The sequence below is a fragment of the Hemicordylus capensis genome, chromosome 4 (assembly GCF_027244095.1).
Source record: "Hemicordylus capensis ecotype Gifberg chromosome 4, rHemCap1.1.pri, whole genome shotgun sequence".
In the NCBI taxonomy this organism is placed as follows: domain Eukaryota; kingdom Metazoa; phylum Chordata; class Lepidosauria; order Squamata; family Cordylidae; genus Hemicordylus; species Hemicordylus capensis.
Genome location: NC_069660.1, coordinates 12,784,737 through 12,809,851, shown reverse-complemented (window position 1 = coordinate 12,809,851; position 25,115 = coordinate 12,784,737). Strand labels below are relative to the sequence as shown.

Below are 25,115 nucleotides of genomic sequence, written 5' to 3'. Positions count from 1 at the left end.
GGCTTTCTTACCCTTGATTTTACTCAGATCTATGCACCTTATTGCCCCAAAGAGAACTATTTCCTTTCCAGCTATTCTGGACACTGTTGGGTGTAGCATAGTGGCTAAAAGTTGGATGTAAATGACCAAGGAAGTCTCGGGTTCGGAGCTTGCTTTGCCCACAAACTTGCTCAATGGCCTTGGGCAAGGCACTTTCTACCAGCCTTAGTACCCTGCCCCCAGCTCTCCAATATGGGGATATAAGACTGGTTTACTTTACAGCAGGGATTCTCAACCCTTGGTCCCCAGATGTTGTTGGACTACAGCTCCCATCATTCCCAGCTAAAGGCCATTGTGGCTGGGGATGATGGGAGTTGTAGTCCAGCAACATCTGGGGACCTAAGGTTGAGAACCCTACTTTACAGAGGTGATGTGGAGATTACTACATTTTTGAAGTGCTCCATACTATGTGCTTTCATTTTGACAGTAATTTTCTTATTAAGGGCAGTTGTTTCTTCCCCAAGACCAGGGTTTTATAATGCTGTCTCCTTGCTTTCAGGGATCCATAGGTTTCCGAGGACCACCTGGACTTCCAGGACCTCCTGGAAAAGCGGTATGTCCTCCTCATATTATTAGATTTTTCCATTTGGGCTTTCTTGATGGACCAAATTGTGGCCAAGTAAATGTAGGGGCTGTAACGCAGTGGTAGAGCGGCTGCTTTGCAATCAGAAGGTTCCAGGTTCAATCCCCAGCACCTCCAGTTACCAGTAACTTGGAGTTATACTACCCATTATGACAAATGCATGACTGGTGGTGCTTTTGTGCACGTTATGTTTTTAAACAGCAGCTGCAGGTGGCCCGAATCCATATTGGGTCCACTAGGGTTGGCCAATCTGACCCTTGCAAACTTTGTAAGAAGTGTCTCTCCTCCCTGCAAAGAAGCCCAAGGAGAGAAAAGAAGGCTGCTGGCAGTCTTCCTCCCTTCTGCCCTCTCCAGGCACTTCCAAATCTTGCAGGAGTCAGTTTTGAAAAGGGGCTGGCCCTAGGGGTGTGCACAAACCAGTTAAGTGGCTCAGTCGTGAACCCAACCAGGGTTTGTTCAGCCCACAATCAAGCCAAACAAAGCCTGGTTCAAACGGACCGGTTCAGTGGGCAGTGGTGGTGGACAGTGAGAGAAATAGTTAAGTGTCTTCCCAGCTGGTGCCAGTGCAGCTCGCCCCCACCAGCACAGCCCATAGGCAAGCACTCACTGCCATACCTCCTTTAAAGAGCTGCCCGCATGGTGGTACGGTTCCGGCCTCTGCGAATGTATGCATGGACACCATGCAACTGGCCTCCACACATTTGCCCGTGCGGGCAGCTTGTTAAAGGAGGCATCACAGTTCACACTTGTCTATTGGCTGTGCTGGGGAGGGTGAGTGATGGCACCAGCCATGTAAGAAACTTAACTACCTCTCTCACTGCCCTCCCCACCACCCCTTATAAACCTCCCAGGACCCCCACCCCTTTACTTGTAAAGGGGAATCATCTCCGGACCCCACTTTACAAGTATAACTGCCGAGCCAGTTCAGTAAAATGGATCGAACCAACCAGTCGGTTCAACCAAACCGGTTCGGCACCACCTGGTTCGGTCTGAATTCGAACTGAACTGCGATTTTGGGTTTGGGCACACCCCTAGTTGGCCCCACCAGAGGCATGGGGCAAGGAAGCATTTGGTACCATGCTCAGTTCCTTGGGCCACCCTAGGACCACTGCATGGAGAAAGGAAACCTTTAATCCTTTGCCTGACCCCTGGTGCTTCCCCCAACCCAGGAAAATAGCCACTATTTTATTTCGGAAAACTAATATGCCCCCCGTGTTCAACAAAGGTATGTTCTATTATACATTCTCCTGATGTACTTCTCAACTTTTCAGATGGTGATGTAGTAAATGGAGGTGACAAGAATAATGCAGTGACTTTCAAACTGGACAAACAAAAGGCAAATAATGTCTTGAGAAACCAGGGTACTGCAGCCAGTGCTGTCTCCCTGTTAAGTAAATGTGTATGGTACATATCTACAAACATGAATTTGTCCCCTCTTGTCATTCAAACATTGTATTTTCAAAGTGTATGTATAAAAGATATTTAGGTGCACACCTCAGCAAATATAATATGTGAATTATCCCTCACCTTGAACACAAGAGGAAGAAGATGAGGGCCAATGGCTTTTTCTGTATATTTCCAGGGACCTCGTGGAGACAGAGGGCCTCAAGGTTTCAGAGGGCCCAAAGGTGATACAGTAAGTACCATGGAAGCCCCACTTACCAAAATGTCAAAATTAGTAAAGTCCTTAAAAGTGTGCTGTAATTCTACATTGGAAGTCTGGGCTTCATTGTACAGGTTTCATGTTGCCACTACTATGAGGAAGAATTCTCAAAGAGATTTTGTCTCAGGATTAACCCCCTGAGCCCATCAGTCATGAATACCTGTTGCTAATTTCTTGCTCTCTACTTCTAGGGTATACCTGGACCAAGGGGGACTCTGGGCACTGCTGGACCCTTAGGAGAACCGGTAAGTCTCTTCTTAGAGCAAGAATGTGTAGCTGTGTTTGATGCTAAGTTCATTGGAATGGAACACCAACATTCTGTATTGTAGAAAATGCAGTGGCTGGCATCCTGACTACATTGCTTGATGGACATCCTACTGAAATGCAGTCCTTCGGAGTAACTCCTGAGTAGTATTGCAGACTAACTTAGTCTTTTTCACACGATGCATAATCAGTCTATGGAATTTTCTTCTACAAGATGGGGTGACAACCAACAGCCTGGATGGCTTTAAGAGGGGTTTAGATAAATTCATGGAGGACAGGTCTATCAATGGCTATAAGGCTGAAGGCTATAGGCCACCTTCAGCCTGAGGCAGGATGCCTCTAAATACCAGTTGCAGGGGAGTAACAGCAGGAGAGAGGGCATGCCCTCAGCTTTTGCCTGTGGGCTTCCCAGAAGCATCTGGTGGGCCAGTGGGTGAAACAGGATGCTCGACTAGATAGGCCTTGAGTCCAATTCAGCAGGGCTTTTCTTATGTTCTATGGATGTCAGCTAGTGAATCTTACAATACAGGATGTTTTCGTGTGAATGAGTCAAGTTATTTGGTAAGCAGTGTCACACTGCAGCTTTTGCTAGACTGTACAACTACCATCTGCAGGTGAGAAGGAGGCATGTTAGGAAGCTCCTCTGTATAAAAACCTTCATGCACAGAAAACTTTCAAGTTAGGGAGAAGAGTTCTAGTCTCGGCCTCCTCCCAAGACATCTTCATTTTCAATGTGCAGGGAAGTGTGATTTATTTAAATGTTGGGAGCATAAAAATATGCAGTCCTTCCTTGGAATCTGAAGTGGGGGGAGTCCAGGAAGAGGTACACCACATGATTCTGTAGGGGAGAATTTGAGTCATTATTTAGCAGAGAAACCCACTGGGATGAGAACACTACTCACAGAGGAGATCTGAAGGCAATTGCTTAAGGTCTAAAACAAGCAAAGGTTTATTTAAAGATGTTACAAACTTAAATAGGAACCCTGCACCCTGTACTAGCTACCTCTTGGTGGAAAGAACAGAAAGAACAAAGAACAAGGGAATGTCTTAAGAATATCAGTCTACCAATCACAAGAGAGAGAACAGGAGTACAGAAAGAGATCAGAGAACAAGAGTAGAAGAAGAAGAAGGGGACAGTCCTATACTCTCTGCCTCTGCTCCTAATGTCCCTAGTGGTCAATAGGAATAATTGGTGTTGAGAGTCGTCGATGTCTATGGAATCTCATCTCCAACAAATTCTGCTGATTAAGGAGGCTCACTGTTCCTTCGGCTAATGCTATTTCAGAGGGCTCTAACTTTAACTTTAAAAGTGCTTTACACGCTTGCAATCACAGTCGGATTGGTTTCCCAGGGTTGGATTGGCTTCCTCCACTTTTCATTGCATCCCTGTAAAGTGGAGACTTCAGACTGCCTTGATAATTATGATAGAACCAGAGGACCTGATTAGCTAATCTAAAGTAAAAGGGCATGATTTTGCTTGTTGCATTTTTAAAAGTTGCAAAAATAATTTGCCCACACCTTCAGACCAAATCTGAAGACCAAATTGTGGGGAAATTGAGCTACAACAATTCAGGTATCCACTCTTGAGTGGTCTTGAGGATGCACTATATCATTTTCCTTGGATGGGTCTCTCATATGCAAGGAGGGGTGACTGGCAGTACTTCATTTCCCTGAAACTGTTCTCGATACTGTTGGGTTGTGGCTTAGGCTGCATGTAGACAGCTGGGATCACTGCACTCCCTGAATTATGTACATATGCACCTTCTCTTCTGGATAAATCTCAGGGAAGAACAGCTCTTGTTTTTGCAGAAGCTAGATGCAGAAGGTACTGATAGGCCAACACCTGTGGCATCACTGGCCATTTGTCTTCCCTCACCGCCCCCCCCCCTTGAGCTTTTCTAACTTTTAAAAAGTTGGGGGGGGTTACAAATAAGATGTCCAACTAATATTCAAGTGACTGTGCTTTTGAAGGTTATTTTCAAAACAAAGAGACAGCCTAACTGAGGGGTGAGGTAGTGTACTGAAACTGCATTTGATTCGCCAATTAGTATGGCTGTCAAATTGTTGCACCAAGCTTGAGTTGTGGGGTGGGGAAAGCAGCAAGCTAAACATTTAAACCAGGAATGTGACACATTTCCTGTGCATTAGGGTGGTTACTGGGTGATATTCAAAGTCCCCTATTTTCAAAGTCTAGAAGGCTTTCAAAGATTATGCAACTGAAAACAGGCAAACCTTTCATGCTAAATGATCATACCTCAGGTCCCTAAATTTGCATACCAGCTAGTCATTTATCTCTGAGAACACAAGACTTGCCTTGCTGGATTAGAGCCAGGCAGCACCTATTTAGTTCAGCATTCTGTCTCAAATCCATGGCCAGCCAAAGGCCTTGGGAAGTGCTGTCAAAGCATGGTGTAATAACCGTACCTGTTGTTTATTCCAAATACTCATAGGTACTTTGCCTCTAGTTATGGAGGCTCCCTTTAAGATACTATCCATCGATAGACCAAGGGAGTGATCTTGTTTATATAACTCACACTTCTAACATGATAGGCAACAATAGACAGGGAAGGAGGAAATTAGGACCCTGCAGGGAAAGGAGCTCTATTTAGTCATTATAAGCTCTTAAATTTCTGGATCCATTACAAGATTTCTCCTGGATCTGCTTCAAGAGGCCTGGAGTAGGGATGTGCACGAACCTGTTCGGAGGCAACTGTTTTCAGTTGCATAATCTTTGCTGTTCATCAGTTCGAAGGTGGGGGGGGTCGGACTTTAAGGGCTAGGGAGGGTGCACTTACCCTTTGTGTCTGATGTGTGCCCATGTGAGCGTGATGTGTGCACCTATGCCGAGAACTTCCGGCCAAGGAAGAAATGGGGTGGCAGGGAGGTATGCTCTGAAGGAAGGAAGTCTCCTGAAGGAGACTTTCTAAATGGAGTGCTGTCAGGGAAAAAGCGGAGGGAGGGGTAAGTGCACCCCCGCCTTCGAACTTCCCCTGCCCAGTTCCGTGCACATCCCTAGCCTGGAGTACCTTATAATCTCCTGTTCCCTTATGCTTTGAGCATGTTTGTTTGGTTCTTTGCGCACTGGTGTGGCTGTGGCCAGACCAGTTCCAGAGCATGAGATCTGTAAGCAGCATTGAGCTATTGGATGAAAGGTCTTTGGATTACATGGGGAGGCACTTCTGTGCCACTTCTGCAATTCCTGCCATGCCTCCTACATATGTAATGTGGTCTCTTACATTGTTCCAGGGAATGCCTGGAAAAGATGGGAGAGATGGAACACCTGGACTCGATGGTGAGAAGGTTTGTAGTCCTCTTTAAAAAAATAAAACAAGTTGTTCTAGTAAGAACCAATCAGCCTAGTTTCCTTTCACTGTCTCTACAGCTGGACTATATTTGGTTCAAATCGAGGTCCACAAGTTAGATCTCTTGTGCCTCAAATGTTCATGTGTCCACCATCTTGGATCGGGGTGGATGACATCATTACAAACTACACCATTGAGTTGTCCCTGTGTATCTCTCACTACAACTGTACCAAATTTGGTTCAAATCAGTTAGACAGTTCTCAAGTTAGTGCACTTGTGCCTCACAAGTTTACGTGTCCGCCATCTTGTATTGGGTTGGATGACATTGTCACAATCTATGTCATTGCGGTGTGCCTATGTGTCCCTACAGCTGCACCAAATTTGGTCAAATCGGTTAAGCGGTTCACAAGTTAGCCCACTTGTTCCTCAAAAGTTCACGCATCCGCCATTTTGGGTCGGGGTGGATGACATCATCACAATCAATGCAGTTGAGGTGTCCCTCTGTGTCCCTACAACTGTACCCGATTTGGTTCATATTGGTCCAGGCGTTGTGAAGTTGAAAGGAGGGGACCACATGGATGGAGACACGGACACACACACAGAATGCCGGGTGATTTCATAAGCCTACTGAAAAGTAGGTTAAAAACAACGACGGTTGAAAGAGCCTTGGACTCAAGTGCATCAGAAGTGCCTTGCTGGATGCATTTAGCCAGCAACTTTCCAACAGTGGCAGGCTAGATAATGTATCTGGGAAGCACATAAGCAGGACCTGGAAATCATCATCTCCTGGTTCTTCCAAGGCATTTTATTATCTAGAGCTGCAAAAATCTTAACTTCATTAAGGCACATTAATTGCTCCAGATTCCCATACCAGAGCAACCTTTAGGAAGCTTCTTATTTCAAGAGCTAATACAGCATAGTGGCTAAGTCAGGGCTTCTCAAACTTGGGCCCCCAGATGCTGTTGATTACAACTCCCATCATCCTCAGCTGCAATACCATTGCAGCTGGGGATTATGTGAATTGTAGTATAAGAACATCTGAGGACCCAAGTTTGAGAAGCCCTGGCCTAAGGGACTGAGTTAGGAATCGGGAGGTCTCCAGTCCACATTTCATCTCTGCCATTAATTCACTAGGTGGTTTCAGGCAAACCACTTCCTCTCAGCCTCAGTCTTCCCCATCTACAGTATGGGGATAATAACACTTGCTGGCATTACAAGGTTGTTGTGAAAATTAGAACATGTGAGGAACTCTGAACACTTACAAATTCAGAACAGAATACAGTACTGAATACAGTACAAATGCTAAATATGTATGTTTTTATAGATTGGCCTCTGTGGCCGACATGACACACAGCATCTCTGCAACACTGCAAACTGTGTCAGGGCTGCTGTAGATGCATATTTCAGCTCCAACGCTGTTGAGGACAAGTGATTGTGCAAGCAGTGCTACCGCCATTATTCCCGTTGACTACAATGGGAGTAATCATGGCAGCTGTAGCATCGCCAAGAAGCATTGCTGTGAACCGTGTCAGCTGTCTTCACTGAGAGATGCTTGTTTGCTGAGACTAATAACGAACTTTGTTGATAATCTTACACTTCAAATGCCATCCTTGTGAAATGCCATCCTTGTGCCATCCTTATTTTAGAATAAAAAAAGGGCAGCTTTCTACAAAACATACAGTGATCTAAATTGGCTGATTGTATACATTATATGAACTATTGTGCACGTATTTGTTTTAAACGTGTATGGTAATCATGGTGGTGTTAGAAATAATTCTTCATAATAATTTTAGTGGTTATACAAGGAATGATTCCTCCAATAACTTGAAGGAAACAGTTGTGTTCAAACATGAAGTGTCCGCATACACACAACCCCTTCCTCCGTCCGCTGCTGTTTCATTCCAGCAAATTGCTCATCTCTTCTTCTTGCTGTTCACAGGGTGATGCAGCTCGTTTTGGTGTTCCGGGAGAAAAGGGGCCAAATGGACTTCCCGTGAGTATTCCTTCCTTGAAAACTAGGATAAAAGCATCAGCACTGGGTGCAATCCCACCAAAGGGATTTTAAAAAACAGCCACCCAGTGCTCCCTAATCTGAGAATTGTTTGTTTAATTATTTAATTGTATTTTTATACCTGCCTATATGAGCTCTGGGTAGTTTACAATAAACAAAACAAAGACATTTTTTTAAAAAAACCAAACGATCAGAAACAAAAATGATATAAAACAGTTCGAAAACAGTTTATAACACATCTGTCCTCTTGTAACTCAAGATGAACCATGATACAGAACTGTCCACATAGGCCAGTGAGTTATAGTGAACGGAATGAAGTCTTGGGGTTTGGAGTCTTTTTTTTGGCATTCAAATCACACTCCTGGCACAAACTTTTAGCTAGCCTTCATTTATACAGTAATGTCTGGCTTGCAGCAACTTTGGGCAGCTGTTGGAGATGTGACTTCAGCTTCTGCAACAGCTGCCAGAACAGTAGGGGACTGTCCATAAATGGACCCTCATCATCACCAAAGTAATTACACAGATGCAAAACTGGAACCTTTGGAAAGTAGACAGGAAGTAGGTAGGGATGTGCACGAACTGCCCGGTGGGAGCACATCACACCCATCCTGAAAGAGTTGCACTGGCTGCCAGTTCGTTTCCGGGTCCAATTCAAGGTGCTGGTTTTGACCTTTAAAGCCCTTAACGGTTTAGGCCCGGGGTACTTGAGGGACCACCTGCTCCCAAGGGTTGCTGCCCGCTTGACAAGGTCATTTGAGGGGGCTCTGCTCCGGGTGCCGACAATGAAGGAGGCTTGGCTGTCGTGCACACGGGACAGGGCCTTCTCTGTTGCTGCCCCCAGAAGTTGGAATGCTCTCCTGGTGGCTATTCGCTCCTCAGTCTCCATCACAGCTTTTAGAAAGAGTGTAAAACCTTGGCTTTTTATCCAGGCTTTTACATGACTGTTTCTATTGCTGCTTCTATGTGTTTTTATCCATTTATAGTTTTTATGCATGTATTTTATAGTTTTTAAATTAGATGTGTTTTATATTTTTAGCTTAATGTTTTTACTGTCATTTTATTGTATGTCTTTTAGCTTTTGTAAACCACCTTTGGAGTTGTTTTTAATGAAAGGCGGTATATAAATTCAACAATAAATAAATAAAAACCTGTTCGGAGGCCTTTTACGGGCCTCCAAACAGGTTCAAACACTGGGTGGGTTCGAGGTTCAAAGGCAGGAGGGGGTCTCGCTTTAAGGGCGGGGGAGGGTGCACTTATCTCTCCCCCCGCTGGTGCTGGAGTTAGGCAAAATCCTTTGGGGCAGCAGCGTACCTCCCTGCCACCCCTTCTGCTTCTTCGGCAGTACCGGGCATGTGTATGCGTGCCGTCCACACACATCGCAATCGCACCCATCTGACGTGCGACGTGTGTGTGCGCGCCCAGTACTTCTGGCCACCTCTGGCCAAAGAAGCAGGAGGGGTGGCAGGGAGGTACGCTGCTGCCCCGAGGGATTTTACCTAACTCCAGCGCTGACGGTCGAAAAGCGGGGGGAGGGGTAATTGCACCCTCCCCTGCCCTTAAAGTTCCACCCCCCACCTCTTCGAGCCACCCCTGCCCGGTTCCGTGCACATCCCTAGAAGTAGGTTGAGTCTCTGCTCTCCTTACTGGCCATTAAGTAGCAAAGCCCAGCAGAGCTAGCTATAATATATAAGGAAGTTCTGTTTCACACAACACATAATCAACTTGTGGAATTCTCTGCCACGAGATGTGGTGATAGCCAACAACCTGGATGGCTTTAAGAGGAGTTTGGATAACTTCACTGAGGAGAGGTCTATCAATGGCTACTAGTTGGAGGGCTGTGGGCCACCTCCAGCCTCAAAGGCAGGATGCCTCTGAGTACCAGGTGCAGGGGAGTAACAGCAGGAGAGAGGGCATGCCTTCAACTCCTGCCTGTGGCTTCCAGTGGCTTCGGGTGGGCCACTGTGCGAAACATGATGCTGGACTAGATGGGCCTTGGGCCTGATCCAGCAGGGCTGTTCTTATGTTCTTATGTTCTAATGTGCCATCCCTATAATCTGTTAGAGGAAAGATACACTATTCACAGATTATGTTCAGCGCATACACTACCTGTGCACTGTGTATGTCCATACAGATCTGCATCCATGTACAGCTATTCACATGTTCTTTGTAGTGGCCCATTATCATTCACATTATAGGTGTCTATGCATGTGCAGAATGTCTTTGCAAAAAGTCCCAACATCTGAAAACCACTCCGAGTGGCTCTCCTGTCTTGGAGAAGCCCACTGGGTGGATATTTGCAGGATCTGCCAGGCTCTCACTCAACGAGCACTCAGAAACCGCACCTCCAGACTTCACACCATTTTGTGGGAGAGGGCTCTGCATGCCAGCTATACAATGGAGAACCTAACAGCCCTCAGCGATCTAAAAGAGCATAGCACTGACTCTGCGACTCTGCCATTTGAGCCCACGAACAATACTACCATGATGAGCTCGAGTGCTGTGGAGACAGACCACCAAGCTTGGCCTGCACCCGACCTAATGACCTAATGCCAAAGACGGAGCCTTCAAAGGCAGGAACATCCCAACCGCTCTCTAAAGCTGAGTTAACCCTGTCTGTACTGAAGCCTAAAACTCCAAAACATCCATCAGACCCAGGTAAGAAGTAAAAGAAAAGGATGGCTGACAAACCCATGGCCCCCAAACCAAAGAAAACTATCAGTAGCAGCTTCCCCACTCTTGGAGATCCCTCCCCAACCTCCTTCAGCAACAGAGAGTGACCCAGACTTGCAGCCTGATCTCAATCCTGACCGTGACTCAGATCACGTTCTTGGGACCAACAGCAGCTTTGACCCCAATTCCTGTAACGAGCCGCAACCACCAGGTTCTGAGCCTGACTCCACCTCCTAGGACAGAGACCATAAACACTTGCCTGGAGTCTGGGAACCCGACCAAAGTCACAGAACTCCGGATTACAGGAGATCGCCAGACTATAAAAGGGAATACTACAGGTGCACTTATTCCCCAGAGTATTATGACAAACCTCATGTGGAATACATTTGGGTGGAACCGAGGGTGGAATTCTATCACCCTAAGCATTCAGGACTGCAAACTTGGGACTCTGATGGTTGGGAGAGGATCCCTTACTATGGTCACAGTCCCTGCCACCACTGCTACCACTCCAGATCCCCTTCACCACTTAAGAGGCAAACGGGACAACCCAAGTACACTTCTGCTTCAAACAAAAACACAGAGACTGCAACCCCCTTCCATTCCCATAATGGCAAAAGGGGAAGCACCCCCACCAAACGAACCAACCCCACTTCCAGACCACAAGTCGGATTCATAGGCTGACATACCTTCACCTCAAGGAGACAAGGAGCTACAAGGTTCTCGACACTCAGAGGAGTGGCTAGAAAGGAAGGAACAGACTTCCTCTGCTGAAGATCATCGCCCATATATGGAGCAGTTGCAGAAGATGGCTACTTCTCTGGGTCTTGAGACACAAACAACTAGCCACAGAGGGAGATAAGGACCCAGTGTTTGGTCTCATCCAGACTGAAACCACTACCTCGATCTCACTACCTCTTTTGCCAAAATCACAGAAGTAATGAAAAGAGCCTGGGGGAAAAACAAGCTTCTATCTACCCCACTTCCAGGAAACTGGAACACTTATACAGAATTCACCAAAAGGATGCTGATTACTCATTCAAGCACCCTAAGCCTAACTCCATTATAATGGAATCATCTCAACAAGGCTCTCGCCAAAAGCTACTCTCGGCACCAGCTGACCAGGATGGCAGAAAGTTAAATGCCTTTGGGAAAATAATATATGTGACTTCCAGCCTCCAACTGCACATAGCAAACTACCAGGGCTGCATGGCACAACACACACACTTTCTTCTGGAGAAATTGGAACGCTTTGTCAACCAGTTGCACTCCAGCCAAAGAGATGGCATTCCTGTGGGATGGCATTCTATCACAAAGAGATGGTATTCTATGACATTGCTGTTAGAGGGTCTTCAAGTCACGAAACAGCAGCTTCATTCGGATTAGCATGGGGCTGATGGTGGATCAAAGACCATGGCAGTGACTATTGCTCTGTGCAGACACGCTTGGCTGAAATCCACCCCACTGGCTCCAGAGGCAAAACTAAGGGTGGACTACCTACCCTTCGATGGGGAGGACCTGTTTGAGAAGGAAACAGACGATATCCTAGAACAAGTTCATAAGATGCAGCCCATAGCAAGATCTATGGGGTTGCAACCTTATACCATGAAGCAAACTAAACAATGCCTCTGATCATTACAAGGGCAGCCAAAGCCACCCTACCAGCCCTTTCGCCAACAGGACTACAGGGAGAACCGTTACCACCAACACCTTTCACAAGCAACAGTCACAACTGTCTAAGTTTCCTCAGAAACCCAAGCCTTTTTACTCCAAAAGAACATGACTTCACACATCGACTAGGCTCCCAACTACTCCCCTTCATGGAAAAATGACTCTACTGAACCTACTGGCCAGGTGAGTACTACTGGCTTACTACTCACCTATAGTGTGAATGACAATGGGCCATTAAGAGAAAAGTCAGGTTGCTTAACTGTAACAGTCGTTCTTCTAGTGGTCCATTCACACAACCCTTCTTCCTCCCTGCTGCGGCAGCGACTTGACAGGTATATATGAGCAGGTATGTTGCGGTGGTCTGAGGTGGGAATTGCAGTGACTAAAGTAAAGGCGGTGGGGTTATCACCCCAAATGCTTCTTAAACTCTGGAAGGTTCTGAGATACTGTAGTGGATTAAAGCCTTTGTCTCAGAGCAAGCTTACGTGAGGGAAAGAAATGCTGAATCATCCCTGCCGAGTCTCCTGGCTAGGCTTCTCCTAAAACTATTCTCTATTATCAGTAGGTTCAAAATGCTGCCATCACCACCCCTCTTATTGACTGAGCTTGAACCTCCCTGGGCTTGGGGTGGACTCCCAGGGAAAATTCTCTTTATTTTGCTATTGGATATGTACAAAAATCTTCCACGTGCAAGCCTACACATGGTGAGAAAACTGATAGCTGCTGAATGTTTGAGGAAGTGTTTGCACCAAAGAAATTCCCTTTTGCCCCCACTCCTTTTCCTGAGTTAAAAGCCAGCTCGGAGAGGCTTGTAAAAATAAAAGAACTAAATAAAAAAAAAGTTTCATTCAATTACTACAGACTGCTTCCATCTGAGGCTTTCTCAGCTTTTAGATACAGTTAAGAATACTTAGTAGGATTACCAAAAATAGTTTGTCTTAATGCATGCTTAAATGTTTAAGAGGCGTTTTGAGCGTAGGCTAGTATTTCTTATTTCAATTACGTTGCAGGTAAACTATAATAGAACAGTATCCAGAATATGCAGAGCACACTCACTAAAGAAATATAACATCCCTAACACAAAGTCTGACTAAACCAACTTTTCCCTAGACTAAACTTCCCTTTTCCTTGAATTTGCCAAACTCATGGTAGGACTTCAAGCCTTCTGTAATCCTGTCTTCCCAGGGTTTAGAGTTATCCTACTGCAGCCAACCTCCATGGCCATATGTCCTCCTGTGCACCTCCAGCCTAGCTTCTTCCAACAAAGAACTCTCCTCTTCCTGGCAATAGCTCTCTAGGTCCCACCCACCTGGTATGCTGATTGGCTGAGCCCTGGAGTTCACCAGCCTGCCAGTCAAGACAAGGGTTCACTCCTTTAGAGGGAGGGGAGGCTGATAACTACAGACACATTCTGTGTGTATGCAGACACCTATAGTGTGAATGGACAATGGACCACCAGAAGAACTACTGTTACAGGTAAGCAAGCTGACTTTCAGCACACATATAGTAGTATACTACTCATCTATGCAGTGCATTTGAGAGGCCTGTACTAAGGTTCACTTTTAAAGTAAACGCATGTACATTTACTCAAACACAAAACATGTACATGTGTACATACATGCTACACATCATGATACACATCATAATGTCTTAATATTGCTCTACAAAATGGGAGTTTATTTTCTACCATTTTGCAAAACGATGGCAAATCCTTCTGTGCACACATCTCTTTAACCATTTCTTGTTTTCTGGGACACTAAATAGTCAAATATAATTCTTCTCTGACTCCTTGTTTTCTGATTTTTCCCTCAGGGACTACCTGGAAGAGCTGGAACTAAAGGTGAAAAGGGTCAGCTAGTAAGTAAATCATCTTAGTTAATGGATTTTCATTAGGAAGGTACAAGCTGTCTCCTTAAGCAAACATACTATGAAAAGGTCTCTTCCTTTTGGTAGATGCTGTTTACTACAAAGATCTGTCCTAGATGGCCCCCTAGAGTTGTCCAGTGGGTATATCATGACTCTTTCGTTTATACCCCAGCTTTGTTCCTTTGTATTTGACCACTAGACTGAGGAAATGGCATTGCTTGTCGTCTGATTGAGTGACTGATTTTGCCGAAAAGAAAGCAGACTTTTAGACATATGTGTCTTCATTCTTCCTCCCTCTATAGGGCAGTTCCGGAGAGATGGGAGAGTCTGGTCCTTCGGGAGAGCCAGGCATACCTGTATGTATTTTGTTTTCTTTATTTACATTTCTATCTTTTTCCCCCCTCCCATCATGCAACTCAAGGCAGCTTACATGGCGTTTCCCAGAGGTCACCCCTCCAGGCATTGACCAGACCTGCACCTGCTTAGCATGTGCAATATTTATGCCTTTTTAGACTTTCCCCCCTCAGGTCATGCCCATCTTACACATAAAAGGGTTCTATCAATCTGTAGCATGACAAAGAAACAGAATCCAAACCATGTACTGTAGATGGATGGGAGGAGTTGCAGAAATAGTGGATGGGTCCGTTCTCAATGCCTTCGGTTGAGTTCTGTGGAACAAACAGACCAACTGCTGCTTGTCCCCACAAATAAGGGGACAAAAGCTACCCTTTTACTCTAGAAATGGATGCTGGTGTAATGGATCAAGTGGATGGATGAGCGCATATTAACTGGCAGATGAGGGCATATTAAATCCCATCACTGCACAGCCAGTTGTCTAGATGGATTTGGGCAAATCACCCTTCATCCAAATACACCTCGCAGAGATACAGTGTAGACCATGGGGTGACCCACCGGAAGCTCTCCCATTGTTGTTGGACTACTGAGAGGGGCCCTCTCTAGTCGACACCCAGAGAAGGACATCTGAAGCTCCATGTGAGAGTCAGTGGCTAACATGCTGTGTAATGTACTCCATGCAGTTCTGCACTGCCCATGCTGCTGCAAGCATCTAAAGCAACGCCAGCACTGTTGTGCAATTATGCTTATGCACAAGAATGCTCATGCACAAATGCAGAAAATTGCACAGTTGTGCCTGCACAAAACTATGGCCACTATTTCCTATGGCCTTCGCACAAGCACAAAACTATGGCACAAAACTATGGCACAAACCTTCGCACAAGCACAAAACTATGGCCATTATTTCCTATAGCCTTCCCACAAGCACAATTGTGCAGTTTTCCATATTAATACAAGAGTGCTCTTGTGCAACAGTCTTTGGTTTAGGTGCCCGCAGCAGTGCAGGTGGTGCAGTACTGCTCACAGTACACTGTGTGGCATGTCGGCCAGTGGTCCTTCGGGTCTCAGGGTATATAAAGCAGTAGCTGTGAAGTGTAGGGCTGGCCAACTGACCTTGCATTATAGTCCAGATATAGTCCAACTGACCTTGCATTATTCTTCTTAGGGAGATCGCGGCATCCCTGGGGAGAGAGGCGAATCTGGTCCAAGGGGATCTTCTGTAAGTAACCAGCAGTCCCAGCAAAATACTGAAATGTGTCTATCTTCAAGGCACATGCCATCATAAAACACTTGGAGGCACCTGCTTCAGGGCTTAATCTGAGCAAGAACCAATTTCCAGTCCCAGACTTCTGAAGTCAGATGCTAAAGCTGTATCCACACAAGAGCTCCTTCCTTCCTTCCTTCCTTCCTTCCTTGTTCTTAGAACTGTGTCTACAGTTCCTGCCTAGCCCTTACCAACATTATTTTAGAACAGAAACGCATTATGAACTTCTTTAATGGTAGAAGCATCTGCCTGCTTCCTGGATCCCTCTTGCAATACCATGAAATTAGGAATCCGCTTTTTAACTCAAAGGCATATTGCAGCTAATCAGCATTCGCAATTGGCTCACAGCAGGCAGTATTTGCCTTTTTGTTTTTGTTTATCTTGTGATCCTTTTGGTTTGTTGTGTCTTTTAATCCAAAAGCATATACAGCTTCTAAGCTGATTCCTCGCAAGTGCCTCAGGCCAGTCATCAAGCAGCATAATAAGACATCCTGCTGCATGACCGGCTTGCTAAACTTCCAAGGGGAAGGAAAGTAAACTGATAAACTTGCTTTGTCTCTTCAAGCTTTGCAGCAACAAATCTGGGGAGAAGGAAACAAATGCTAATTGGAATAAGACAAGAGAAAAGCAGTGAAAACAAAATATTATGACTGTGGCATGAGAAAGGAAGACACCTTCTGCTTTTTGCACAGTGGCTGACATACTGCACAGGGGAACAGCATCCCTGCAGTTGTCTAAAGAGCTTCAATTGTGCTGTGCTTCAGGGCTGCACAAGTGCAGTTGTGCAATACGATGCCCATAGGACATAATGGGCATTGCACCACACAACTGCACATATGCAACTTTAGGACAGAGAGATGCGCAAGGGCACAGTGCGTTAAATCCACAGGTGTTAATGCACAGTTTGTTGCTCCTCCTTGTTCCTCTAAACCGTTGACATGTCCCGCAGCATAATGCAGCCAGTACAGAACTGCCTGTGCCACTGTGAGGCTCTGAATCACCTTGCGATGGTGCTACACAAGAGGGCAGTACAAGTACTAATGACTCTTGCATAATCACACATTGCATGCAACTTCCATTATTCTCAATCCCCACGCAACTTGCGATGCACACAAGAGTCAGCAGTACGTACTGCTGCTGCCCTCTAAATCACTACTCCCCTCAGTGATTTAGAACCTCACAACTGTGCAGGTAGGTCTGTACCACCTACATTACACTGTGGGACATATGAGCCATTCTTCCAAGACAGCTTGCAGCTATATGCTTTACCTGTAAAATGAGAATTTGTAAAATGAGAATAACGATGATATACTTCACATCAAATAGCTACAGGTGGCGGCAAGTGGTGGGGAACTAGATGTGATGCAGAAGATCCATAAACAGGCTCTTCCATGCTTCTACAAAAATGTCAATAGCAGCTTCAGGGGCCCTGATTCATACTGAGTGCTGAAAGAGGGGGAGTACAACCAGTGTCCCCTCAATGATGTGTGCACACACACACACACGTTTTTTGATGTACACTTAGTTAATGTTAGATCTCACTCAAGTTGAATCAGGAAGACCCCACTCTGAATGCACATGCACACACGCTGTCTTGATACTGCTGCCCAGAACAAAATGTTACCAAAACTGCCCCAGAGTGCTAGCTAGACACTCCAACTATGCTTTTGACTCAGCATGGGGGGATTAAGCTTAGGGGTTTGCACGAACCGGTTCGGCAGTCTATCCACAGACCGCCGAACCGGATTGAAAGACCGATTCAAGCTGGTTCAGAGGCAAGGAGGGGGTTGATTTTAAGGCGCGGGGAGAGTGTCCTTACCTCTCTTGCTGCATTTCCCCTACCACTACTGCTGTAAAAATCACTGGCATGGGATGGCTGTATACCCTCTTGCCACCCCAGTCAGAGTAATACCGGAAGTGGCTGGCGTGTGTGCACATGTCAGGCACGCGCGTGCCGGCCACTTCTGGTATTACGCTGACCAGGGCAGAAAGAGGGTATACAGCAGGGTGGCCAGAACCTAAGGGGTATACTCATGGGTCAAATGGGCCGTAAGCCAGAATTTGGCTTTTAAAAAGCCAAATCTGGCCACCTAGGTACACAGCCACCCTCCACCAGCGATTTTTACAGCAGCGCCGATGGGGGAAACGTGGTGAGGGAGTTAAGGACACTCTCCCCGCTCCTGAATGCAACCCCCCACCCTCCCAGGAGTGCACGGAACGGGTTCTGTGCACATCCCTAATTAGGCTAGAGGTTGCTGTTGAGTTTCATTATCAGATTTGAGCAAGCTGGTGTCTTGGACAAAATGAGGATGCAGAAACAGTTCAACAGTTTTATTAAGGGAATACGGGGGTACAGAATGCAAACCGTTCAGTTAGGCAAGGCAATAAATCTTAGCTGATATCCTAGGCAAGAGTAAGGCTGGTGATAGTTTAGTTTAAAGGTCTAATTAGAGATTGATTGGCTTGGCGAAGGTACTTAGACTAGAGCCTGGCTTAGGGCTTGCCGTGGGAAGTGCTTGAAAGTGGGGAGGCTGAAAAGAGAGGGGTTTGTGAGGAGGCTTAGAAGGGCAAGAGATTAGTTTATCTATCCTTCCTTGGTTTGTTGGTGCACTTTGGTTAGCCTCTTCTCATGGGGCGCAGGCAGAAAAGCAAGGGAGAAGAAGGGTGAGGAGCAAAGGCCACGACTTGCTTGAGAGTCCACAGGATAGTGATCCGAACAAATTCTGAGGTCATGTGCTTTGGACCAGAGGTACTTATACCTCGAAACGTTCCCTGAGGCAGTTTCCAACCTGTGTTGTCTACCCAGAGGGTAGCAGATTCCATGAAAGACAAATAAGCTCATTGCTACTTGAGCTTAATCTTGTTGAGTGAATCTTGCCCGACAAAGGCAAGGGTGAAGTTATGTAGATGCCTGTATGAGTCGAATAGGGCTCTGCTGGACTGAATAGCTCAGGAGCAGGATGCCTGTAGGTGTACAAGATTACACATTTCTCGTTTTGACGCGCTCATCTGCTTGAGTCCTTGCCAGCTAAATTGTTAATTCAAAGGCGAGTTAGGAAATGCACTGCTTATCTGTGTGGTTCCCAAGGAGAGTTCCACTGTTATCTTTTGTGAGAGGGAGAATGTCTTCCCTTCATTAATTCATATTTTGAATTAGAATCTGCTCGTCAACTATTTCCTCTTCTTGTGTGCAAGAGAAGGGTGGAGATGTCCCATCCAGTCTTTGCTATTCTGACCTTGGAGCACGTTGCTCCACGCTTAGCTCATGTGAGCAACCAGCTGTGGGTCTTGCCAACAGCTAAGCCTGCTCTCCCCACAGAGCCCGGTAAGGCCCTGCACACTGCTTGTGTGTAGAGCCTCATTGTCTCCAGGTGACAAGGAGGAAAAGTTTTGAGTAAGTTGGTTGTCAGATTGCTGTCCTCTTGCTTTTTTGACTAGGGTGCAAATGGCTAATAGTTGGTGCAGATGCTTACTCCAGAATAATACTCCTAATTTACCTGTTACTTGTTTTGCTCCAGAGTAATCACAGATTTTGGATTACTGAGCTGAATGGTGAGCACTCTTTTTACACCAACCTGTTGGTCCAGGCTTTCCAGGGTCTGGGTAGATGCAAGTCCTTCCAACTGATAGCTAGAATGGCCAGATGTTGTGATCTGAGCTAGACCGTTTGGGGGTTGGAGATACAGCTCTGGCAACATCAACTCTTTACACCTTCTATTTTATTGACCTCTAGGGGCATTAGGAATAGAGATAGTAAGCAAGAGTTTCCTCTTGGTTTCCCCACAATTCTTGTCTGTCTCCCTCTGCTCTGGCTTTTTCTGATTGGTAGAATGATACTCTCAGGTCTCCCCCTCCTCTTCTTACCTGCCTGCTGCATTTTTACCACCATTTTCCTTGCTCTTGCACAATGAAGGCTTAAAGCTCAGGGGCACAGGCTTTCTTTCCGAGTATGTAACTTCCTTAATAAACCTTTACAAGCTTTTGGACCTTAAATGTCTGCCTCAAGATACTCTTAGTGGGCTTAGTGTGTGTCTTAGTGTGTGAGAAGAAGATACTCTTCTTCTCACAGACACCTTTTCTCTGCTATAATTAGGGGTCATTGAAATCCCTTCCCTACAACATGGGGTGCATCTAAAGGAGGTGCTTACTTGGAGTCCTCTCCATCCATGCATGATATAAATGTTGCTGTGATACCTTGGAACTTAAAAGCACATCGAGCCAAACAGCATGAAAAATAGCCTGAAGGGATTTCAGACTGTCCATGCAGCCTTTTTGCTTCAACACATCTGTTTTAACCAATAGAGAGGAGGAACCCCTTTCCCCCCATCTTAGCTTGCTGCAGTCTGTAGCTTGAAGCCGCTCTCTCTCTCTCTGCCTGGCTCCAATCCTAGAAGTCACTTAATACTCCCTTTGAAGATTTGCAATAATATGCCAGACAACCGTGACACGAGCAAAGTAGGCATGAGAGCAGATCTGTGCCAGGTGGTTGCCAAGAAGCGTCACTGTGTGTCTTGCTCTCTTTCTTTTCCCAGGGAGCGCTTGGCTTACAAGGCCCGATGGGAGCACCAGGCGTCAGAGGTTTCCAGGTCAGTCAAATCCCCATTGCAATAATGGGGGAACAACTGCCTCCCTATCATGGACGACACGTGACAAACATGGTGCCTTCAGCAGCAGCCCGTCTGGTGGGAATAGGCAGGCTTCACCCAGCTGCTGAAGCCACACATACAAGGCACATTTCCTTCCCTCTCTTTCCCACCACCCCACCTCCTCGCTGCCAAGGTTTCCATCTGGGGGCTTCTGGAAGCATGGCGGGAACCCGAGGTTGGTAGGGTAGGACAGTTGTTGGGGCTCGGACCCAACAAAGGGGGCTACAGACCCAAGAGTCGGAGATGTTGCGGCTGTAACTTGCGGCAGGGTTTTTATCACGCTCAATTTTTAGCTTTTTTAAATAACTTCTAATTTGAAACTTAATACTGATTGTGGTTTTTAGCCTGACTTGTAACTTGTTGACTTGGTTTGTTTACTTTTATTACTTTTTATTTTACTTTGTATCTATTTTATTGTTGTGAGACACCCCGAACTGTACTGTACTGGAGGGGTGGGGTAGAAATATTTTAAATAAATAAATAGGGTTCGCCTAGAGCAGAGCTGCGCAACTTTGGCCCTCTATCTGCCTTCACTCCCTTATGCCCCAGCCTAGCTGAGAGATGTTGCAAGGTAGTCTGATGGGGAAGGTCCTCTTGATTGGATCCAACCCACCAGCTGGAGCGGCACAGTCACATTCAGTGTCTAATGATGTAACAGCTGATCTTGTCATTTAATGCACCAAGCCTCCTGCAGACGTGTTATAGCACAGGAATAGTGGAGGACCAAAATGAGCCTCCTTTATCAGGACCTGTGAAATGAGGAGTTGCTAGACTGCGACACAGTCAGCCTTTAGCTGTTCCAAGGAATGGGTGCAGCTTCTGTGCCTCTCAACCTGTTCCTCTGTCTCAGCCTATCTGGGCATACCCAAGCTAACTTCACTTAGTTGCTAACTTCACTCTCCTGTGGTAAAAGGCCTTCTTTTGTTTTCTTAATTTTTCAGGGTCGTAAAGGTGCAAGTGGAGAGCCCGGCCTACCAGGTCCCACTGGAGTCCGTGGTGGGTCTGGTGAGAGGGTAAGAAAAATAGCCCTTTGTAAAGTGTGTGGGTAGGGAGGAAATGACCAAAAGGGACTAACTAGTGGTCTTCACGTTTATTTTCTACCTTCTTGAGAAAAGGCAAGCCTTAGTGGAAGCTCAGCCTGGGTGCAAGGCTTGTGGCTTCCGGCATACAAAATACTTCATGGTGCAAAATGTGATCCTTTCCCTTCTTCTTCCCAGGGTCCTGGTGGAGTTTCTGGTCCCAAAGGTAACCAGGTAAGCTGCATTTCCAGCTAGTGGAGTCCTGAGAACTGTAGCTTTGCATCCCTTCACTAGCCTTTTATGCAAATAGGGGTTTTGGAAAGCAATAGCTGAGGAGATGTTCGGGTAAGTGGGGTGTGTGCTTTGGGTACGTTTTTTATGGTAAAGTGATTTGCTTTAAGGGCAATCCATCATAAAGGTCTTTGGGCCTATTCTCAGAACCAGTCGAGTTTGTGGCATGGATGAGGCTAGGCTAGCACGTGTTTTTCATGGCTGCTCCGAGTACATGCCCAGCTGAGCCACATTCTGGGTGGTCTTTAATGGGGGTACATAGGAATTTAGGAAGCTGCCATATACAGAATCAGACCATTGGTCTTTCTAGCTCAATATTGCCTTCACAGACTGGCAGCGGCTTCTCCAAGGTTGCAGGCAGGAATCTCTCTCAGCCCTATCTTGGAGAAGCCAGGGAGGGAACCTGGGACCTTGATGCTCTTCCCAGAGCGGCTCCACCCCTTAAGGGGAATATCTTACAGTGCTCACACTTCTAGTCTCCCATTCATATGCAACCAGGGCAGACCCTGCTTAGCTAATGGGACAAGTCATGCTTGCTACTACAAGACTAGCTCTCCTCAACTCTCCTCAATTCTCCAGGGGTGAAAATCAATCCCTGGCTTCTGCATAATGTGACCAAGTTGTAGACAAAGGATTCTTTCTGACCCCTAAAGGTCTGATTCAGACACTCAAAAACCCTTCCAAACAGTGAAAAGTGGCTCTTTCTGCATAACTGCAATGGCTTCACGCAAACCTGGACAACAAATGCCCTCTATTGGTTTAAAAGAGTAAAGGCTGCACACAGAGTAAAATAATGGCTAGGATTTTTGTCGTTCAGCGACTAGAAAAACATCATACAAGCCTAACTTTAGTGCTGAATTGCATCATAGTCAGCCAGTCACCAATGTCCTGCAAGGCTGATATGTAGATTAATGCTGCACATACTTCTAACAAAAGTGTGTGTGCAGCATTACCACCGCTTCTTCCAAAGCACCAGGCTCTCTTACACAGGAACATAGGAAGCTGCCATATAACAAGTCAGACCATTGTCTTCACGGACCGGCAGCGGCTTCTCCAAGGCTGCAGGCAGGAGTCTCTCTCAGCCCTATCTTGGAGATGTCACCATGGAGGGAACTTGGAACCTTCTGCATGCAAGCATGCAAGCATGCAGGTGCTCTTTCCAGAGTGGCCCCATCCCCTTAGGGGAATATCTTACACATGTAGTCTCCCATTCAAATGCAAACCAGGATGGACTCTGCTTAGCACAATGAACAATTAATGCTTGCTACCACAAAACCAGCTCTCCTCCTCTTGCACAGGGGAATTTTCTCTGCTCTCGACTTGCTCCAGAAGCATTCTTTGACCTGAAAAAATACATCCCTGAGGGCTGTGCAACACTCGGGCATGCTTTTGCTGTCAAAAGTGCACTTCCAGAGCAAGGGGAAAGTGACAAAAAATCCCCCTTACCCTCCTGAAATAGGCCACCTTGGCCTTCCACATGGAGTCCAGCAATGAAGGCACAAGTTGCATTTCCCAGGGAATGGAGGATCCACACGTTTGGTGCCACCAGAGTAAAACCATGTGAAGGAGATTCCTATTGGAAGCTCTTATTGTAAACCACCCACAAATGGGGCAGCTTAGAAGTATAATAAATAAATAAGGGCAGGTCTGCTATGTGCTGAGGGCTCTCAACTCCCAGTTAGGTATTGGGGATGACCAAAGTCTCTTTGAATTTAGCCTGAGAACATATATGAACGTGTGCTTCCGTGAACAATGAAAGCACAAGGATTTGTTCAAATTATGGCTTGATTCATTTTGTGTTTTCATTTCCAGGGCATTGCAGGAGCAGATGGGCTACCGGGAGACAAAGGAGAATTGGTACGCAGTGTTACATGTAGAACCATACTTAATACGCTGAAGAAATGAGTTCCAGAGATTTGAGAAAACTGGGTTCCCCCCCGACCCTCATCTTGGAATTTTCAGTGTGGGGGTCGCTGACAAGAAGCTCCAGACTTTAAACTGCATGGGCATCATTCAGATCAAGGCTTGCACTTGCACACGGGGGAGGGAATGAGCATTTTTTACTGATCCTCCCCTTCCCTCTGCAGACCCCTGTGCTTGCCAAGAGTATGTCCCCGAGTCAGGGGCATGTTTTTGTAGGCACAGGAGCCTATAGGAGGAAGGAGGGAGGGGAGAGAGTCGCCCCTTTCCCTTTTGTGCATGTGGAAGTTCTTCTCATGCAAGTCTTAGTCAGGATGCCCGCCTATAAATTTAGCCAGGTTAGTTGTTTAGCTCAGGTAAGGCCTTCGATCTCCTTCCCATCTTGGTAACCGCAGCCTGGCTTTCCAGGGGTCTCCCCACCTCAGAATGCTGCCTTGTGCAATTGGAGACCCACTCTTCCATGCTACCAGGTCTCCTAAAGAGCTGAGGCAGCCCTGTACTCCTCTAGATTTACTCCTCCATCTTTGGAGCAAATATCCTCCCTGTCAGTGTGTCACCTTCTGCTGTCCCAGCAGCTTTGGGACCGCCTATGACTTCAGCTACAAGGGTTTTGCCCTTACATAATCGCAGCTTCTTTGTAAACTGTGGTCTGTAGGCTATACAATGGACATGTCTTCTCCACTTCTCTCTAACCCATCTGCATGTGCCCAATGGCCGTGTGGGCTCATTCTCTTGACAACAAACCAAGTTTTGTTGCTGCACCTGAACCAGACCATGGTGTACTTCATAATATGCATATGATCCCCAACATGGAGATTAATTTCCATATAAACACATTTCGTGTATGAAATATCTGGAGGAAAGGGGATGAGGCCCACTCCAGCATTTGATAGGTGGGGGAAAGATGCTCGGGAACCAAAAGCCTGAACCAAAAGCCTAGCATCCCATCCAATAATGGGAAATCGAAGAAGCCAGTTAAATGAAAAACCTGATCTCTTGCTTTACTATTGATATTAATTGTCCTTCCCCGCTGTCTCTTAGGGTCCTTTCGGTCCTCCTGGACAAAAGGGGGAGGTAAGTTTCTCACCCTGAATCTTTAGATGTCTAATTATTATTCAGAATATAAGTCTGATTCGTTGTGACTCTTCGCGTTATATTCTGATTTTCTAGATCTCCCTCTTACTGCTCTTCTAATCAGGACTGGCTCATTGCTTTAAAAAAAAAAGTAAGGTTCTCCTTTTGGAAAACTGTAAATTTCCTTTTCCTTCTTAGCCTGTGGATGTCTAAGCAGATGTTTACAAAGGTGCCCTGAGCTGCTGCAAACTGCAGAAGGTGAGGGCAGGATAGTTATAGTGTGAACATCTGAACAACCTGCCCTGCAGAACAACTTGCCCTATGGCTACCATAATCCTGTCTTGCATGTGTGAATTGGGCTTGGGTGTGCACAGTGGCCAAGATCCAAACTCTCCAATGTGCAAGAGCGGAATGTTCCTCCACATGCCCACAGGAAAGGGGATGCACTTTTCTTCCATTGGTGCCCCCTTGTGTTCATGGG

General features: G+C 46.2%; 1 protein-coding gene across 1 annotated transcript in view; it reads left to right on the top strand.

Annotated features, from left to right (window-relative positions):
* Positions 1–25,115, top strand: part of COL9A3 (collagen type IX alpha 3 chain) — an 86,515-nt gene that overhangs the window by 48,576 nt on the left and 12,824 nt on the right. Inside the window, exons 15-27 of the mRNA XM_053247042.1 lie at positions 539–592; positions 2,205–2,258; positions 2,477–2,530; positions 5,796–5,849; positions 7,791–7,844; positions 14,013–14,057; positions 14,369–14,422; positions 15,586–15,639; positions 20,217–20,270; positions 21,272–21,343; positions 21,548–21,583; positions 23,453–23,497; positions 24,602–24,634. Coding sequence (XP_053103017.1) covers positions 539–592; positions 2,205–2,258; positions 2,477–2,530; positions 5,796–5,849; positions 7,791–7,844; positions 14,013–14,057; positions 14,369–14,422; positions 15,586–15,639; positions 20,217–20,270; positions 21,272–21,343; positions 21,548–21,583; positions 23,453–23,497; positions 24,602–24,634 — 663 coding nt within the window. The remainder of the gene's footprint in view (positions 1–538; positions 593–2,204; positions 2,259–2,476; positions 2,531–5,795; positions 5,850–7,790; positions 7,845–14,012; positions 14,058–14,368; positions 14,423–15,585; positions 15,640–20,216; positions 20,271–21,271; positions 21,344–21,547; positions 21,584–23,452; positions 23,498–24,601; positions 24,635–25,115) is intronic.